The sequence below is a fragment of the Lepus europaeus genome, chromosome 18 (genome assembly GCF_033115175.1).
Source record: "Lepus europaeus isolate LE1 chromosome 18, mLepTim1.pri, whole genome shotgun sequence".
Lineage (NCBI taxonomy): Eukaryota > Metazoa > Chordata > Mammalia > Lagomorpha > Leporidae > Lepus > Lepus europaeus.
This window is the reverse complement of record NC_084844.1, coordinates 53,581,382-53,601,498: the sequence shown is the minus strand read 5'-3', so window position 1 is coordinate 53,601,498 and position 20,117 is coordinate 53,581,382. Positions and strand designations below refer to the sequence as shown.

The following is a 20,117-nucleotide window of genomic DNA, read 5'->3' as shown; positions in this document are numbered from 1 at the left end:
TAGCTGGCCGGGTGGTAATCCCCACTGTCCCAACGGTCATCTGAACTCCAAGTCTGGAGGAGATCTTGGTAAGCCACTTGTTTGGCCCCACCACTGAAGCCATGTGCAAAAGGCAGAAGGACATCGACACTATTGCTAATATTTACTAACATTTGCTCAGTTACCAGTCTGGGCACTGGGCCAAGAACTTTCTATACCTGGGAAGTAGCCACAATCATTTTTATCCGCATAATACTACGAAGAAACAGAGGTGTGTAGGAGATAAATCTCCCAGTAACACAGGTGGTCATGGACTGAGCCAGTGACTGATATAATCACTTACACCTCATGCCATCCTGCAAGGAATGCTGGCCCCCTGTGGTGTCTAACGTGAGGTCCCACTGCTGCCAGGAAACTGCACAGCACACGCTCCCCATGCCCAAGAATGCCTCCCACAACTGGCACGAGTTGACCAAATCCCACCTTGGGAGAAATTTCTAGTTATGTCTGAATTCCTTGGTATTCTCCCTAATGAGAAGAATCTAATCCTACTCCACCTTCACTGAATGTCAGCTTCATGTGGCTACTTGCATCTAACGCAAAGAATATGGCGGAAGTGATGTCACTTCCTGAGCCAGGTGCTACCAGGCACTCTCTCTCCTGCTCACCCCCTGAACTGCTCACTCGCTGGGAAGCCAGGCACAAGCAGTCCGTAGAAAGGCTGGTGTAGGAGAATCAAGCCCTCGATCAACAACAAACATCACTCACCAGCCATATGAACCACCCTGGGAGCCAAATTTCCAGCCCTATTTAAGACTTCAGGTGGCTGCAACTTTGGCTAATATCTTTTGAAAGTACTTATTTACTCATTTATTTGAAAGGCAAAGAGACAGAGTGAGAGTTCTCACCTGCTGGTTCACTCCTGAAAAGCTTGCAACAGCCAGGGCTGGGAAGTCAAGCCAGGCTTCCCATGTGAGTGGCAGGGACCCAACCACTTCAACCATCACTGCTACCTCCCAAGGTGTACACTAGCAGGAAGCTGGAATGGGGCCTGGAGCCAGGACTGCCACCCAGGCACTCCAATATGGGATGCAGGTGTCTTAACCTCTACACCAAATGCCTACCCCTAATGGATGTCTCAGCTACACCCTTAAGAGAGCTCATAGCAGCCACCTGTAGGTACACAAGAGCAACGGCTGGGTGTGGGCTTAGAGAATGACACTGGAGTGTGTGAGGAGTGAGACTGCAGAGGGAGGGCGGGCCAAGTGATGCAGGGCCTTCCCAGGTCACACTAAGTGGGGGAGGGTTGATTATCTTCAGAAAGCCATGGGGAGCCACTGATGAATCTTGGGTAGGCGTGTGATCTGCTCACGTGCGCACTTTGGCATTTCAGAAAGCTCCTCCGAGCAGCAGTGTGGAGAACGGATTACATGAAGGCAAGACAGGAAGAAGGGGGCCCATTGGGAGACAGTTTCAGAGCTCCCGGGGAAAGCAGACAGAGAGGCCAACTCAGACAGCTGCCTTGATGCTTCCAGATGGGGAGGAAGCGACAGGCTGGAAGTTATTAGGAAGTTTGGCTCAAATGCCATTTGTTACCGTTTGGATGTGAGGTCGAAGATGACCCCAAAGTTCTGGAGTAGCTCTCAGAATGTGTGGTGGTGCCACTCACCAAGAGAGGGACCACATGGAGAAAGAACACTGGGCGAGGATGGGGGTGAGCAGGTCCAGTGGTTCTGAACACAAGAGATGCCCACGGCCATTCGATATTTGTGTCCAGATCTCAGCAGAGTCATCCCAGACACAGCAAGAAGCCACCCAAGAGAGGGACCACATGGAGAAAGAACACTGGGCGAGGATGGGGGTGAGCAGATCCAGTGGTTCTGAACACAAGAGATGCCCACGGCCATTCGATATTTGTGTCCAGATCTCAGCAGAGTCATCCCAGACACAGCAAGAAGCCACCGGGGTAGACAAGATCATCCAGGGACTGTGTAGACGGAGAGAGAAGGAAGGTTCGGAAAATCATTCTTCTTTAAAAAGGTGTATTTATTTGAAACTCAAAGTTGCAGAGAAAGAGGAAGAGACCGAGCGAGAGATTTCCATCTGCTGGGTCACTCCCCAAGTGGCCACAGTGGTCATGGTTGAGCCAGGCCAACACCAGGAGTTTCTTCCAGGTCTCCCACTTGGGTGCAGGAGCCCAAGCACTTGAGCCATCCTCTGATGTTCTCCCCAGGCCATTAGCAGGGTGCTGGATTGGAAGTGGAGCAGCTGGGACTTGAACCAGGGCCCATGTGGAATGCTGGCATTGCAGGCTTAGTCTTATCAGCTACCCCACACCAATGGCCCCAGAGTGAGATGACAAAGGACATTCAGAAAGAGTAGCTAGAGCAGGAATGGAATTCCATGGAATGAACTCCATGGAAGTGGTATTCTGGAAGCCCACAGAAAAATTTTAAGGAAGTGTAGATACTATGACCATTAAGCAAAATAAGACTGCCTTTAGCAACAAGCAGCTCACTAAGAAAAGCAGCACTTCCACAATGGGAGCACAAGCCAGATTCCAGTGCTCGTACAGCCAGTATGGTAAAGAGAAAGGAGATTTCTCAGAAATTTCAACCATAGGAAAGCCATTAGCAAGGAGCTGGATTGGAAGCAGAGCAGCCAGGATGCGAATCAGTGCCCATACAGGATACAGGTGTCACAGGCAGTGGCTTTACCCGCTATGCCACAACACTGGCCCTGAAAGTGGTTTATTCATTGCATCTGTTTTTAAGACGGAAGACTTGGTTATGCTTCTACGCCATGGCGAAAGCACTGGCGATCAGGTGATCATTAACGAAGGGGTCTCTAGAGACGTGAGCCAGCCTGGTACTAAAGTCCCTAACAGCAAAATTCTGCAAGTACATATTGGGACGCAAGCTGCAGAATCCAGCATGCACCTTGCTTACTGGCCTCAGGACCATCAGTGCTCGATGCTGCAAGGCTACAGTTTCAGGCAAGAGGCTGTGTATGCGCTCTGTAAGCCAACAGGAATGAAGGAGGTTCCCGGCCAAAGAATATTTAGTCACAGAAAATTTAAGTATACACTCAATGTAACCAAGTAATTTATCCCTTTTAATGGGATATCTGTTTTTCATCATCAAGGGAAAACACTGTGCCCTTGGCTTAGTGATTGGTTGAGCACAACCATTTTTCTTACAAGTGAGTGCAACAGGGAAAGACATATTTCAGCAAATTAATTTCGATCAGCACTGTCTCCTAGGAAACAAAGGGCTTCGAAGATGAGCGTGTTGATTCACTGTCTTTTGTGCCTTCCAGAGACCAGTCAAGAGAAAATGGGCATCAACCAGTGGGCCACGCGGGGATGGCAGGGCTGGGGAGGCACTGCCTCACTGCCATGGAGTGACCCAGGAGCCTCTGCTCACCTAGACCTCGGGGAAGACAGCAACCTGCGTGATGTCGCTCCCCATGAGCAGGACAGTGGCTGAATGAGGACACAGGCACCCAGCCAGCTCCTCTAGGATTCTGTGATCAGATGTAGGAGGCACACACCTAAGGCTCCTTTCAAGTCTTCATACCTCAGTTGCATTCTCCAGTGTAACAGTTTTGGTGACCCTCTTTCTGACAGCCCAGCTTCTGTGCACAGATCTGGGCCTATGGGTTGGCAGAGAGGATGGGCAGCATGGGAAGAGCTCAGGGGGAGGTCTTAACTACCCATAAACTCTGCCAATTGTCCCCAAGTCCCTCCTCCCCTGGCCTGCTGTGCGGACTAAATTACCTACCCCTTAGAGTTACTTCTTTGGAGCAAAACTTTCTCTGCCCAAGAGCCCTGCTGGGATGCATACATCCCATAGAAGATAAGGAGCGCTTGGGAGAAGCCTGTATTCTTCATTCATGCATGCGAGCAAATGTTCGCAATAATAAAGACATCAACAAACACCTGTGATCGGACTGTCACTGTGCAAAGAGAAGCAGGGGTGCAGCAAAGGTGAGATTTGAGGGGGTGGGAAAGCCCAGGGTACGGGGAGATTCCCATTCTAACTCTTCAGCAGTGGAGCATATTTGGGAATGAGGCGATGTCCTGGGAATCCTGGGGCAGCACAAAGTCCCTGGGATCCTGGTGGGGCAGAGGGACTCACAGAGGACTAAACCAGTGGAGACTAATTTTGCCAATTTCTCCATGCCGTCTAGTGCTGAGGCTGTTAGAGAAGACTCAATGAGAATGAATGAAGGCTCCTGACTTTATGACTCACGAAGTCAACAGATGGCTCATTGCATTTGGGAGCTCAAAAATGCCATTCAACAGTGTTCAATCTGTTAGCTCCAGAGAGCAGGATAGGAATAGAACAACTCTGCACGGTGTAATAATTTTGTAAGGCTGTCCTTGAAGAGTTTGACTAATCAAAGCTTTATTGATTTTTCTACTGAGGGCAGGGAGGACTAGAATATAAAGATATATCATGTTCCAATGAGATGCAAGTCAAAATGTACACCCAGGGGTGAGGTTAACTTAAGTGGTGAAGTCTTACACAAAGAAAGAGATGGGAATTCTCCAATTTTGGTGACTGGTGGAAGACCCAAGGAGCATCTGGAGTCACCATTGTAGCATTTCTGAGACATAAGGAATCCTGTACCAACAGAGCAGCAGGTGAAGTCCACCAACGTATCTGGAGCTTAGGCATGACATACACTCACGTCAACCCCAGTCCTGATCAGCAGACCCAGGCTAAAGGGGGTGGGCAGTGGGAGAGTTCTGACTACAACTGGGGATGCTCACCAGAGAGCCTGAATCTGGGCTAGGAGATTCCCTGTGGTCCCAATACTCTGTTCACCATGCATACTTGAGTTTTCTCCAGAAAACAATGCTCCATGCTCCGGAAAACAGAGCCTGTGCTCAAATTTAACCAAGCTGAAAGGAAAGCATTGAGTACTCAAATGCCATCTACCATCAGCTCAATAGGGATTACTGTTTTTTTTTTTTTTTTTAACAGGCAGAGTTAGACAGTGAGAAAGAGACAGAGAAAGGTCTTCCTTCCATTGGTTCACCCCCCAAATGGCAGCTACAGCCGGAGCTGCACCGATCCGAAGCCAGGAGCCAGGTGTTTCCTCCTGGTCTCCCATGCGGGTGCAGGGCCCAAGCACTTGGGCCATCCTCCACCGCCTTCTTGGGCCACAGCAGAGAGCTGGACTGGAAGAGGGGCAACCGGGACTAGAATCCGGCACCCGTATGGGATGCCGGCACTGCAGGCGAAGGATTAACCAAGTAAGCCAGGCGCTGGCCCCTACTGTTTTCCTTTTTGTAACTTTCATCTAAATAGAACACATGTGGGGTCAAGGAATTATTATGTTTTTCTGAATACGATAAAGGCTTCATCTTTTGCTCATGTCACATTGGCAGAAGCTCTGCTCCATGCAGTCATGCAGGGACCCAGGGTCTTTCTCGGAGTGGTGGTTATGTCTATTCAGAGGGGTGGAAAACTGCAACATGTGGTCATAGGACCAAACGTGAAGGCAGACATTGGTTCAGTCATAGTCTGATGAGTCTTGGGATGATGGCTATTAGACTCTGACTTCCAAGGACATTCCTCAGGGAATGCCAATGAAGGGGGAAGACAGCCAGGACGGAGGAAGCTCTACTGGGTAGGGTGGACGCCAGCCTGGATATTTTTTTGAACCTCCCCAGGTTGTTCTAATGTGCAGCCTCTATGTAGTCCAGGGTTTCTCAATCCCACTCTGATATGTAGAGCAAGGCAATTATTTGCTCTGGGGGCTGTCTTTAGCAGTGTAGGAAGCTGAGAGCATTCCTGACCACCATCCACTAGAGGCCAGTAGCAACCCTCTCCCCTGCCTGTGATCATTAAGTATCCAGACACGTCCCTAGGGGGTAGAATCACTACCCCCGGCCCTGCCCTGCCCCCAAATAAGGGAACACTGATCGAGACTACTTCTAATTTTACAGATGAAAAAACAGAACCAAACCCCAGAGAGGTCAATCCACTTGGCTACAGAGCACATCACATGTTAATCATAGGCCCAGGCTTCTCACCCCCAGATCAGCTCCTTCCATTTCAGTGTCTGGCCTTGTTTTTCCTTTGCATATGTCAGGTCACATCAAATTCGACTCTCCTAGGAGCCCTGAAACCGGTATGCAGAATCAAAGAATCCTACAGCTCCGTTGGGTTGGGGAGGCATCAGGTTGAGTCCCTTATTTTTCCACAAAACTTCCCTCCTTGGAAACTGAGAGACAATTCAAAGCCTTTGCCTGTGGTCCATGTCACGTCATCCCAGTTCATGACCTTGAATAGGGAGGTCACTTTAACCATGAAAGATCACTCTGGCTGAAATGTGGAGGACAAATTTCCAGCAGTGAGGATGAAGAAAGGGAGACAAACAGGAGACTTTTGCAGAGGTCTGACCAAGAAATCCCAAGGGCTGAAGGAGAGCAGCAACAGTGGGAGGAGAAGCGGTGGCTTGGAGAGAACTTTAGAGGAAGACAAGACGTCCGAGTGGCTGCTGCATGCAGGAAGAAGACGGAGGTTGGAAGGCCACCAGGGCTTCTGGCTTGGGTGTCTGGGGCCATGGATGGTGGAGACATTTGCTGGGCAGGGTGAGCAGGGGGAGGAGAAGGCATGGATAGACAGATGAGAAGTCCATTGGGAGCTAAGGTGACTACGGTCCTTTGAGTGGAGCCACCAGTGTTGGAGTTGTCAAAGCGGCAGCAAGTAAAGGTTATTCTATCCAAGATGAGAAGATAGAGCACATTCTCTTGTCACCCTGGGGACTGGAAAACACATCGTGCAGGTCAGCCCATCACAGGAAGCCAAAGCATTAAAGCCCAGGGCAGTGGTTCCAGCCATGGCCAGCGGGCTCCACCCACTCCTCACATTTCTGATGTCACTGGTCCAGGGCACGATCCACTGTGGTGTTTCTAATGTGCAGCCAGTTTTGAGAGCTACAGGTGTGGACAGAGCACTCCACATACTTTATTGCACATCCAAAGCCTGGGAATCTTGTTGGTCTAGGGTGAGGTCTGAGATCCTGAATTTATAACAAGTGCTCAGATGATGATGGTAGTGTTGGTCCAAGGACTGCTCTTTGAATAGCAAAATGTTTTTCAACCCTGGCTACACATTAGAATCCCCAGGCTACTCCTGATGTCAATGATAAACGAGTGCCTGGGATTCTTGGGAGAGGATGCTTTTAAAATCCTGGAGGCCAGTGCCACGGCTCACTAGGCTAATCCTCTGCCTGTGGTGCCGGCACCCCGGGTTCTAGTCCTGGTTGGGGAGCCAGATTCTGTCCCCGTTGCTCCTCTTCCAGTCCAGCTTTCTGCTGTGGCCCGGGAGGGCAGTGGAGGATGGTCCAAGTGCTTGGGCCCTGCACTCGCATGGGAGACCAAGAGGAAGCACCTGGCTCCTGGCTTCGAACTGTCGCAGCGCACTGACCATAGCGGCCTCTTGGGGGGTGAACCAAGAGAAAAGGAAGACCTTTCACTCTGTCTCTCTTTCTCACTGTCTAACTCTGCCTGTTAAAAAAAAAAATCCTAGCATTGTGATGTAGCAGGTAAGCTGCTGCTTACCTGTTGTCATGCCAGCATCTCATCTCAGACAACCACTGAGGGTCCCAGCGACTCTGCTTCTGATCCAGCTCCCTGCTAATGCACCCAGGAAGGCAGCAGAGGATGGCCCAAGTGCCGGTGTTCCTGCCATCCACATGGGAGACTCATATGGAGTTCCTGCTCCCGGCTTTGGCCCAACCCCACCCTGACTGTTGCAGTCAGTAAAGGAGTGAACCAGTTCTCTTTTTCTCTCTGTCTCTCCCTCACTCTCCCTCTCTGCACTCTGCCTTCCAGATAAATAAATCTTAAAAAAAAAAAAAAGACAGCCTTCACTAAAATCATTGAACCCCCCACCAAAAAAAAAAAAAAAAAAAAAACTGAGCCAAATAAACTTCCCTCGCTTATAAACCTAGTCTGCTTTGGGTGTTGCACTATAGCAACAAAAAACTAATACAGTTTGCAAGAGGCTGCAACAGTCAGTATTCCAGGCATAGGGACCAGAGGCAAGACATGGTGTCTGCCTGTTGCCTGGCCAGACCTGTTGGGCTGACCCAGCTCCCCCTTTCTGTGACTTTAGGAAAGTAACCTGTCGTTTTCTCAATGTCTTTGCCAATAAAAAAAGCGTCATGATGGTATCCACGTCAGAGGGTGGCCGGGAAGATGAAGCGAGTTCATTCTCACCAGGCACTTAGAACTGGTGTGTAAGAAACACTCAAAATGCTACCAGGCAAAGGGAGAGGTGCCCATGCAGGAGGTGGGTACTGGGACCCCAGCAGGGCAGTGTGGCTGGAGAGGAGAGGAGTGGAGGGTGGAGGAGAGAGAGGTGAGGCAGGTGAGGTAGGGCTCATGAGGCCATGCTAGGGATATGTGAGGTGAGACTTCATCTGGAACACTCTCTCAGCTGTGTCCAGTGACTGCAGGGCACAGGGCAGCAGCCCAGGGTGGACATGAGCCCTGCCCTGCAACCAAGGGCCTCTCCCCGAACATGCTTTTCTCACCATTTCTATGCATAGTTTTCTTTCTAGGCCATACCCAGGTCTGGACAGAGAGTTGTCTCCCATTATTGATAAATATTGACATTCTTCTATGAGAACAGGGCCTTTTCTATACATGTTTAAGTGGCAAAAAAATTGGACTGTCCAATAATACCTCGGAGAGGAGGGCGAGCAAAGTGCAGAATACAGTGCGGGTGCCCGGCGGGCACCAGGTGACAACAGCTGTGTCTAGGCAGGCAGGAGGGGCCCTCAGCCTCCCTCGGGGATCTCACAAGTCTTCCTGCGATTTGATGCCTCCCTGCCAATCTTCCCTGACAGGTTTCCTACCAGCCAAAGGGGTTTTGTGACACCGAGTGGACCAGTCCTTCCCATCCTAACTATTCTAGGCCACCCTGGGTCTCAGGGTAGCCTCTGTCTCCCGATTCTGACCTTGACCGCCCTCCCAGCTTTGCAGTAACCTCGATTGTGTTTTTCTCCTTAAAAGTTCACGTGTTCTCTTCCTCCCTCCCACTAATGGTGCTAAGACAGCAGCGGGTAGCCCGGTGGCTGGGCTCCTCCATAACTAAAGGCATCGGTTTCCCCCGTCCTTGTGCACGTGGTGCCCTGCACTACATGGCTTGGAACAGGTCTCTGCATGCCTTGAAGATCCAGAAAGGAGGGGCTGACAGGGCAACCCTGAACTGAGGTCCTTAACCAGAACAAGAAGCTTCTAACTTGCCCCTTCTTGTTCTGTGGAACCTGGGGGATGGCAGGTGATGGGGAGCGTTCCTTATGTCTGCTGAGCTCACGGGCAAAAAAGGGTAGGCCGTGTCCTTACCGTTACACACAGCAGTATGGGTCCTCGGATGATCCACCAGATATTCATATTCCTGTTCTCTGCCCAGCACCTAAGGGCACAGAGCAGACAGGAGAAAAACACTGAAAAATGAGACGAAGCAGACAGTCAAGTCCTCGTGCCCTCTAGAGGGAGGATGCTTGTCTGAGGTCTTACTTTCCACCAGCCATTGCCCTTGGAGTAGGGGAAGGGACAAGAGGACTAATTCCCTCCCTGTGAATGCCAGGAAATTATTCTTCAATGCTAGCAGCCCGAGGAGTATGGCCTTCTACCTGTTTTCTATGTTCATATGAACATAAACCCTGAACTGTATAGATTGAAATAAAAATAATTTGAGAGGCAGAGAAGCAGAGACACACAACACACAGGTTCCCATCTCCTGGTTCACTCCCCAAATGCCCACAACATCAGAGACTGGGCCAAGCTGAAGCCAAGCGCTGGGAACTCAGCCCAGGTCTCCCCCATGTGTGGCAGGGATGCAACTACTTGGTCATCATTTACTGCCTTTTAGGGTCTGCATTGACAAGAAGCTGGAATCCAGAGCTGGAGCCAGGAATCGAGTCAAATATATATATAATATATATATGTATGTATGTCTGTGTGTGTGTATAAGTTACTCCATGGGAAAAAATATATATAGGCTTGGTGGTGATTTCTTGGAAGGAAAAGCAGAATTACATAATTACATAATATATAATATCATATAATAATATATGATATATATAATATGATATATATTATCATATATAATATATGATAGGCATCTCTATTCCATTTTCCATGAACTTTTTGAATTCCCCACATACATTATTCAGCAACATGTTGTTGGGATTCAGTCCCTGAAAGTCCAAAGACAAGAGCTAAGCAGGTGTTTTTCAGTAGTCTCATTATAGTCTGCAATATACAGAAGTTACAGTTTGTTTCGTGGTTCCATGCTGATCAGCAACCAGGTTGTTTTGTTGATTTTATTTTTTTTTTCCTTTTAAAGACTTTTATTTATTTGAGAAGTAGAGTTATAGACAGAGAAAGGGAGAGACAGAAAGAAAGTTCTTCCAACTGCTGGTTCACTCCCCAGGTGGCCACAACAACCAGAGCTGGGCCAATCCAAAGCCAGAAGCCAGGAGCTTCTTCCGGGTCTCCCACATGGGTTCAGGGGCCCAAGCACTTGGGCCATCTTCTACTGTTTTCCCAGGCCATAGAGGAGAGCTGGGTAGGAAGAAGAGCAGCCAGGACACAAAACGGTGCCCACATAGGATGCCGGCACTGCAGGCGTGGACTTAGCCTACTACGCCATGGCATCGGCCCCACCTTTTTTTTCTTACCGTAAGTGATGCTATAATAAGTATTTCTGTATTTATGTCTTTATTTAAGGCTGCTGCAAATCTATTACAGCATCTTTGTGATAATATGCATGTGTAACTAAATAAACATATTACTATAAGATACGTGATTATTCTATCTACATTCATAATATTCTAGGTGGTTAAAATGGGGGGTGAATGTTCTCTTTGGAAATATACTGTCATTCCTCATACCAGGATATATCTGGGAATTACTGGCTCGTGGAAAAGTATGGCCAGGTGAATGACCTACCTTGTGTTCTCCAGGTGTGCACGAGCAATGCCCCAGGGGACCACAAACAGCACTGGCAAGGCTGGGGAGAAGACACAAGAAGTGTCATTAGGCGCACATTGGCCAAATATGCCTGCCTCTCTCTGCAGCCTGATGGGGCCATGCACAGCTGGGTACAACTTGTATCAACCCAGGCATCACAGGATCGTTGAGAGAGCTGGAGATGTGAAGGGTGGCACGGGGCCCATCATTGTTTTACTGTCAGAGAAACCAGACCCAGAGAGGGGAAGGGATTGCCACTTGTCACAAAGTAGCTTAGAGTAAATCTCAGGACATTAACGAAGTCTACCGAATCACGAATCACGGGTTATTTCCTCTAAAGCCTTCAGTGTTAAATTCCCCCAAGGGCGTGTGGAGGTAGGGGTTCCAGATCTGAATACTTTGGGTCATATTTTTATAATAAAAAAATCCTCAACCTAAAGACTTGGTGTCATGAACTAAATGTGCCCTTCTTAAATTCCTACGTTGAAGTCCTCTGCACAATGTGATCGTAGGTAGAAGTAGGGTCTTTGGAGATAATTAGGTGTGGAAGGGGTCATGGGCAGAGATGTTCCTGTGGGGTGTTCCTGTTTTTTATCAGAATCAGTATCATTACAGTCAAGACGGCTGGCTCTTTCTCTCCACCAGGTGAGCCTGCAGCATGAAGGCAGCATTCTGTAAACTGGGAAGCGAGCCCTCACCAGAACCGGCAGTACAGGACGTCCCAGCCTCTGGAATTGCGGGAAATGAATGCCTGCTGTTTAAGCCACACAGATATGTGGTTATGGCATCCAGGACAGACTACCACAGTTGGGGCCAGGGTACCTGGAATGTCATCGAGTCCATCAAATACTTTCTTGCACACTTCTCCTTAGAGCCTCTTGTCATCGGGGGGTTATCTGCCCCACAAGCTACCCTCCAGTTGGGTTTCTGGCTCCAACCAAAGGCTCTATTGGGCTCCCACCTCTTGATGGTTCCCCAGGAGGGGAGGCTGGGGGTCAGATCACTCACCCCAACCCAACAACAGGTATCTGGGCCACAGCCGCCTTCCGGGGAGCACTGTGGGCTCCAGCAGCCCGTGAAGGTAGAGGCCTTCGACCAGCAGCCATAACTGGTTGGCACCCACAAAGTAGTGCAGGAGAACATGGACAGAGCGACAGGAGACGGACATCTGCAGAGGACAGAACACCCAAAGGTGAGTCCAAGCCTTCCCAGCTTCAGGATCCCGAGTAGGTATAGGGAAGCCCCTCCACCCCCACCCCAGCACACCCCCTCCCTTCTGCACCCTTCTGACCACCTGGCACTAACATCGACATGTGAAGGAGGGTGTCGTGTGGGCTTTCAAGACCAGCCTCTTCTAGAACATTCTGGGCGTGTTTCAGACAAACAGAGCACAGCAGTTACTGCATGGAGACGCTAAAGGACAAGTTTTCTAACCAGAAACCAATAACTCAAAGATATCCATATGATTAGAAATGAGGAAGCAGACTTTCAAGTGACCTATGGGTCAAAGAAGAAATTAGGACGGAAATTAGAAATTATTTCTGACCCGAGGGTAAGGAAAATACTACAGACCAAATCTTGCAGTATGTAGCTAACACCAAGCCTAGGATCAAATCTATCGCCCGAAATGCACTTAATTACAAAGAAAAAGCTGAGACCCTCAAGCTTCATGTAAAAAAAAAAGTTATAAAAAAGAATATCCAATTAAACAAAGTACATGGAAGGACATGAAAACAAAAGCAGAAATTAATGAAATAGAGAATGTGGAAGAGGAACATCAATGCAAATAGATTTTTCTTTGGAAAATCCAACAAAATTGAGAACGTTGTGGCAAGGATGTCCAAGGGTTGACCAAAAAAGTGAAGATGAAAATAATCAGTTACAGGAATGAAACGGACAATACAGCTGAGAACACCAGTTCAGATCCAAGAGGCCTTCAAAGAATCTAAGGGAAATACCATAGAGGCCAGTGCTGTGGTGCAGCGGGTTAAGCCACCACCTGTGGCATCCCATGCGTGCACTGGTTGGAGTCCTGGCTGCTCCACTTCTGATTCAGCTCCCTGCTAAGGAGCCTGAGAAAGCAACAGAGGATGTCCCAAGTGCTTGGGCCCCTGCTATCCACGTAGGCAATCTAGATGAAGCTCTTGGCTCCTGGCTTTGGGTTGGCCCAGTCCCAGCCCAGCTATTGTGACCATCTGGGGAGTGAACCAGCAGATGGATGATTGTGTGTGTCTCCCTCTCTGTGACTCTGCCTTTCAAATAAAGTAAATTTTTTGAAGAAAAGAGACTATCAGTAAATTTGAAAAGTTAGATGAAACAGGCAAACTGCTAGAAAAACTCACTACTTATAAAAGACACCAGAAGAAATAGAACAGGATGCAAGATTTATAATGAAACCACAATTTGAAGTCTCACAATAAAGAAAACTCTAGGAGCAAATGACTTCACTGGTTTGATCTATCAAGTATTTGAGAAAGAATTAAAATTAATCTCAAATACATTTAAGAGGGAACAAATTCCAATTCCCTTTAAGAGATTGGTACAAACTCAACAGAGGCATCACAAGAGAATTAGAGGTCCATTCTTATCATGAGTATCAATGAGGAAATGCTAAACAAAACACCGTATTAGCAAACAGAGTCCAGCAACAGAGGGGAGAGAACTAACTATAAAAACCAAGTGGGATTTACCCCAGGAATGCAAGATTCACTGAACAGGTTATGTGTTACTAGCAGGATAAAGGAAAAACCATCTCAATAGATGCAGATTTCAATGGGGAAAAGCTTTGCTGTTTTTAAAAAACAGCAAGTGCAAAGAACGGTTGAGCTGGTTCAACTCCCTCCTTTACAGGTGAGGTTCCTCGCCCTGGGAAAACAAACCAGTAGCTGCAGCGAGTGTTGTCTGTAACTGGAGATGGCTGTTTTAAGTCAGTTGCTGCCTCTTTAACCAGAAGAGGTTAAAGGCTAAAGGTTAAAGGTTATCTCCCTCCCCCCTTCCCCAGCCCCACCCGCCTGGCCTGTGACTCCCAGCGCTGACCCATGCGGTGGAAGGAGCAGTTTCATTAACGGGGAGGAGATTACCTCCGACATGTAGGACATCCATCCCTCCTCACTGTTGGGATTCGTGGGGCGAGAGTTGTCCCAGACGACGTCCTTCACCAGAACGACCAGGGCTCTCAGGATGAAAGAGGCGAACAGGTTCATGTGGATGTAGTTGCGTGTGCAGTGGAGTTTTCTGTGCAAGGAGAAAACCAAGGGTGGCTCAGGCCAACAGCTCTAGACCCGATGAGGTGTCCCATCAAAAGACACAGGTCACACACAGTGTAGGCTCCTGGGCTTTGTGATCTGACTTTTCTGACTTCCTCATCTGTAAGAATGGAAGTAATACAGCATATGTCCCATATGCCAGGCCACATTCCAAGCCATCTACACGGACCTGCACTTACAGCTATCCTTACTCCTTACTCCCACTGCAGGACCCGATGCTACCATTACCCTAATTTATAAAGAGGAGATCAAAGCAGAAATATTAAGTCACCTGGCCATAGTTCCCTAGGAGGAGCTGGTGCTGTGGCACAGCAAGTTGAGCCGCATTTTCAACATGGGTATCCCATGGTAGCGTGCCGGTTCCAGTCCTGCCTGCTCTGCTTCTGATCCATCTACTTGCTCATGCATCTGAGGAGGCAGAAGATAGCCCAGGGAACTCGGGTCCCTGCCACCCACATGGGAGACCTGGCTTCAACCTGGCCCAGATCTGGCTGTTGCAGCCATTTGGGAAGTGAACCATTGGATGAAAGATCTCTCTCTCTCTTTCTCTCCCTCCCTCCCTGACCCCTTCTCTGTCACTCTGCATTTCAAATAATGGCTGGGGGATTACATCAGTTAATTCGTAGGACGTGCCCATGATGAGTGCTCACCCACTAGGAGCCTCCTGCAGGTATCTGTCACTCGGGCCAGTGTGACACTGTGCGTCTTGGTCACTCTAGCCAGAGGGACCCTTGTCTACCACTATGCTCTCTATGTACCACACACGCAGTCCTAGTTTGCTCTCACATGAGTATTACATTTTTAATAACCAGGAAGGCCTCGAGGCAGGTCGTTGTGTGCTGTATAATTTACATGTTCTTCCCAGCTAGACTGTGGGGATCCCAGGTCAGGGGCTGGGTCTTGCTCCTCCCGGATCCTTAGGTAATGCAGATACCTGGTCCACCCAGGCCCAGCTGAAGCCACTTCCTGCAGAGCTGAGTGGTTCTTTCCTCCTGCCTTGATTACGGGGCTTTGGATAGGTGTACAGAGGAAGAAGGCCGTGGATTACCAGCAGGCCCCGGCTGTGGAGTTCTTCCCTAAAGAATTGCTCTCCCCAGGGAGTAGATGAACCTGCCTCTGCTCCAAAAGCTGCAGTACATCCTGGGATTTGATGAGTCCAGTGAGCTCAGGTGGGGACCTGCTCTGGAACCAGTATCCCAGCGTCCTGCACCCACGACAAATACTCATTCTGCTGTTATACTCACTTCAGTTCCCAAAGGGGAGACAGCATGGAGGGCTCTCCTGTAGACCCATAAATATCCCACCTGGGCGATTTCTTCTTTTCCTATTTATTTATTTGAAGGGCAGAGGGACAGAGAGATGGAGACATGGAAAAAGAGTTTGAGATCTTCCATCTGCTGGTTCACTCCCCAAAATGGACACAACAGCAAAAACTGCACCAGGCTGAAGCCAGGAGCGTGGGACTCCGTCCATGTCTCCTACGTGGGTAGCCGGGAAGCAAGCACTTGGGCCATTTTCTACTGTTCCCCCAGGCACATCAGCAGGCAGCTGGATCAGAAGCAGAGCAGCCAGAACTTGAACCAGCACTGATATGGGACGCTGGCATCGCAAGCGATGGCTTAACTCACAATGCTGCCTCCCCCCGGCCAGCCAACTGGCTGATTTTTTAAAAACATGATATAGTAAGATGCACTTGGCCTTTGGGTTCTGAAAGACGGCGTAAGGGAGAGAAAATGCTCAGACCCTGGGCTGCTTGGTTACCATCCTGGCTCCACCCACACCAGCTGTGTAATCTCTGACTAATAATGCTAAGCTCCTGGTGCTAGAATATTCCTGATTCAAACTACGATGAGATTTAAATGACTGCATTCATACAAAGTGCTTAAGCAGCACTTGAATATCTTGACCTTTCAAGGACATAAATGAAGCTTTAAAGATGATAGCTAACTGGAGTCGGAGGGCCCTGGATGAGAACCCCGGCTCTACCACTCGCTTATTTGCCTTGGGGGAGTTTCTTGATCTCTTCTGTAAAAACCAGACGTCTGAGTTGTGACAATAATGGGTGTGATTAGGAATTGAGACCAGGGCCAGGCACACGGAAAGCTTCCTAACCCAAAAGAGGAAAAGGTAGAATCAGGAGTTCCAGGTTCAAGTTCTGGCTGTGCAGCGACCTCCCGGTTTTACGGCCGGAGGCCACGCAGTGCCTCTCACCAGAACTTTGCCCCCCTTCACCTGCAAAATGGGCTGGATGGACGTGAAACTTTTCTCAGGTTGCTTCCAGCTCTGACAACCCTGGACATCATCCAGCCCGGGGTTTTATTGCCTTCAGACGAGGCCAATGAACAAATGATACAACATATCCCTGAACACGTGCCTACAGAAATTCCACTCACCTGAGAAACAAGAAGATGGTGAGAGCCAGGAAGAGGGAGGTAAGAGACAGGGAGTATCCCACGGTGTACATCACCCTTAGGATTGACAGCCAGTCACGATGTCCCTCCTGGACAGAGAGAAAGAGCAGACGTGACCACCAATCCAGGGGGCTGTGTCCCCAGTCCCACACCGAGGATTACCAAGGGTCCAAACGGAGACATGCCCTGGGCCTCCTCCAAACAAGTTTTCGAACCTTGCTGTCCCTGTCTTCGTGGACTCCCCGAGTAGGGTAGCTCCGCTTGTTCCTGGTACAATGAGTGAGGACCCCACAGTGGGGCTCACCTCCACCATTGGCCCCATCCCCCAAGAGTGATACCAGAATCACAGTACCATAAAGGACCTGTGACCAGGCGACGAGGATGCTTTGGGAAGGAGGACAGGCTCTTTGTCCCTGTTTCTATGGGTCCTTGTCATTGGGGGAGGGGGCCAGATATCTGTCTGCATGTCTCCCTCCAAAAGCGGCTCTTTCTGGATGATTTCTTGGAAGACCCCCCAATGGAACAGTGGGATATTTCTCTTAGGCCCAGGATAGCCTGACAGTGAAGAGAACACAACTCACTGGAAATTGAACGTTAACGAGCATGAGTCTCCAATGAAGTTCCCCTTCCCACTCAGCCTATTATGCACACTGCCATCAAGTGTACATTTCTTAAGAGCTTTTTGTATCTGAACTCACAGTCCATGCCTGCTACCTGTCTTGAACTTCTATTATCACCTTTACTGAAGTATCGTTGATGGATAACAAATTGCACGTAAGTAAAGCATAAAACGTGATGAATTTGGAAAACGGAACATCTCTCATTTTATCTCTACTCAAAATAATGAACATTTCCCTCACTTCCCAAAAGTTTCCTTGTGATCCTTTGTAATACATCCCCCCTCAATACAACAAAACCTACATGCCCAGGTAAACACTGGCCTGCTGTCATTAGAGATCAGTGTGCATTTTATAAAAGTGTATGTAAAGGAACTTATATACAGGTTTATTTCCTTTAGAATGATTCTTTCTGTGATTCGGTCATGCCATCACATGTATCAATAGCATGTTCCTTTTCTAATGCTGAATAGTACTCCACTGTGAATATCCCACAATTTATCCATTCCCCAATTGATGGACATCTGGAGCCCTTTCAGTTTTTGGTTTTCATAAATCAAGTTGCTTTGAATATACCTGCATGGTGGACATGGGTTTCCACTCTTCTCAGATAAATACTCAGAATAGTAAAATAGCATGGTGTATGACTTAAGAAACTGCCAAATTGCTTTCTTAAAAAGTTGAACAAATTGGCTGGCGCCGCGGCTCACTAGGCTAATCCACCGCCTTGCGGCGCCAGCACACCGGGTTCTAGTCCTGGTCAGGGCACCGATCCTGTCCCGGTTGCCCCTCTTCCAGGCCAGCTCTCTGCTGTGGCCAGGGAGTGCAGTGGAGGATGGCCCAAGTGCTTGGGCCCTGCACCCCATGGGAGACCAGGAGAAGCACCTGGCTCCTGCCATCGGATCGGTGCGGTGCGCCGGCCGCAGCGCACCTACCGCGGCGGCCATTGGAGGGTGAACCAACGGCAAAGGAAGACCTTTCGGTCTCACTGTCCACTCTGCCTGTCAAAAATAAAAATAAAAGTTGAACAAATTTACATTCCCACCAGTAATGTAAGAGAGTTCCAACTGCTACACATTCCACTAACATGCTATACGATCAGTCGCTCACATTTCAGCCATTCCAATGGTTATGCAGTACTATCCTGTTGTGGGGTTAACTTGTACTTGCCTAGGGATTAATGATGCTAAGACTTTGTTGCTGATTTTCCATCTGTAGACTTGCTTGGTAAAAAAATCCAAACATTTGGCCATTTTTAAAACTGGATTATCTTTGTGTGTTTGTGTGCTTATTTCTTATTCTTTTTAAAGATTTATTCACTGGAAAGGTAGAGTTATACAGAGAGGGAGAGGCAGAGACAGATCTTCCGTCTGCTAGTTTGTTCCCCAAATGTCTGCAATGGCTGGGGCTGAGCCAGGCTGACGCCAGGAGTTTCTTGCAGGGGCCCAAGCACTTGGTCCATTGTCTGCTATTTTTCTCAGGCCATTAGCAGGGAGCTGGAGAGGAAGTGGATCAGCCAGGATACAAACTGGTGCCTGTAGGACCCTCACCAGCGAGGGTCCAATGTAGTCACGACACGGTCACTGTTCATCGGTTCTCAAGGAACCTTTACTTGTGGGGAGAGAAGGAAAGCTGGGAGAGGAGAAAAGAGGGGCCGTGCCCGCCCAGATCCCAATGTCCCTTTAGGCTGATATCGTCCAATCAGATGAAAGGGCGCGTATAGTCTCAGGTCAAAAGTTTCACCTGGTTCTTCCTAGTTGTTTATGCAGAGTCCATTCTGTTTCATCTGTTTCACCTGGCTGTTTTCGTAGGCCTTGTGGTCGACCGATTGCTGCAAACTATGCAGATGAGGAGGTTCTTACAGGTGGCCAGCCTGCAGTTCCCCACAGCTCCCCCTTCGTTATTTATGGCATGGAGTCATGCCTGTCTGTTGCTGAGGGTCAGAGCGATACATAGCAAGCATAGCCTGTCGGACCACTACAAATCAACAAATCTGATGCACTGTTAAATTCAAGTCCTCAGGACAACAAAAGTGATTAAGCAAGACCTCAAGTAACAATGTTAATGCCATTTACAAAGAAAAAACTGATAGAAAAACATTCTTATTACACAAAGCTTAGGTGTTAGCCTTGAACGTAACTTTCAAAATACCTTCAAATATATCTAACTCAGGTCACTTTGCTGATTTGCTGCAGTACAAATCACGTGCAACATCTTTTCTTTCCTTTAAGACAACAATTCAAACAATACTGCAAGTACATCACTAAACACCATGAACTCAGGAGTTTTGCCACACTTTTTCCTATTCAAAAAACTTACAGTATATAGAGCTATAGCCAATGCATCGCAATTAGCTACCATATATTCTCCTATTCCCCCTTTTTATGAAAGTTTTTAAGTACAGGTGAGTCTGTTCAATTATTGCCTGCCCTTTGATTATTAACGTGCTTTATGCCGAATTCTTTTAAGAATGTAGCAAAACAGGCCGAAGTGTAGGCCGGCTCATTATCCGTTTTAGTAATTTTGGGCATCCCCAAGCTGCAAAGGACTGTAGACAGTGTTGAATAACTTGAATTCCTTCTTTGCTTAGAGCCGTGGTTGACACAATTCCAGAGAACGTGTCCACCGACACGTGCAAACTGCTCTGGCGTCTTGCATCTGCATGATTAAGGCGTTCTTCAACCTTAAGATTGCAGCTGTACGAGGTGAGGCGAGCTGTGAATCGCCTTCCAAAATGTTAAACAATGAGGCCGTATCCAGTTTAAGTTACCACATAATGTCCTAAGTCCTGCGGTGGATAGGACAAAATCTAAAGGGGCCACCGTAGTTGGTGTTAACCTTA

The 20,117-nt window shown here is 48.4% G+C and overlaps 1 protein-coding gene across 1 annotated transcript in view; it reads right to left on the bottom strand.

The window, feature by feature from the left end:
- The window catches only part of GLP2R (glucagon like peptide 2 receptor), a 61,716-nt gene that overhangs the window by 28,015 nt on the left and 13,584 nt on the right, over nt 1-20,117 (bottom strand). Inside the window, exons 2-6 of the mRNA XM_062175118.1 lie at nt 16,641-16,747; nt 14,062-14,215; nt 11,990-12,149; nt 10,961-11,021; nt 9,350-9,419 (exon numbers count right to left, since the gene is read on the bottom strand). Of these exons, the coding sequence (XP_062031102.1) occupies nt 9,350-9,419; nt 10,961-11,021; nt 11,990-12,149; nt 14,062-14,215; nt 16,641-16,747 (552 nt within the window). The remainder of the gene's footprint in view (nt 1-9,349; nt 9,420-10,960; nt 11,022-11,989; nt 12,150-14,061; nt 14,216-16,640; nt 16,748-20,117) is intronic.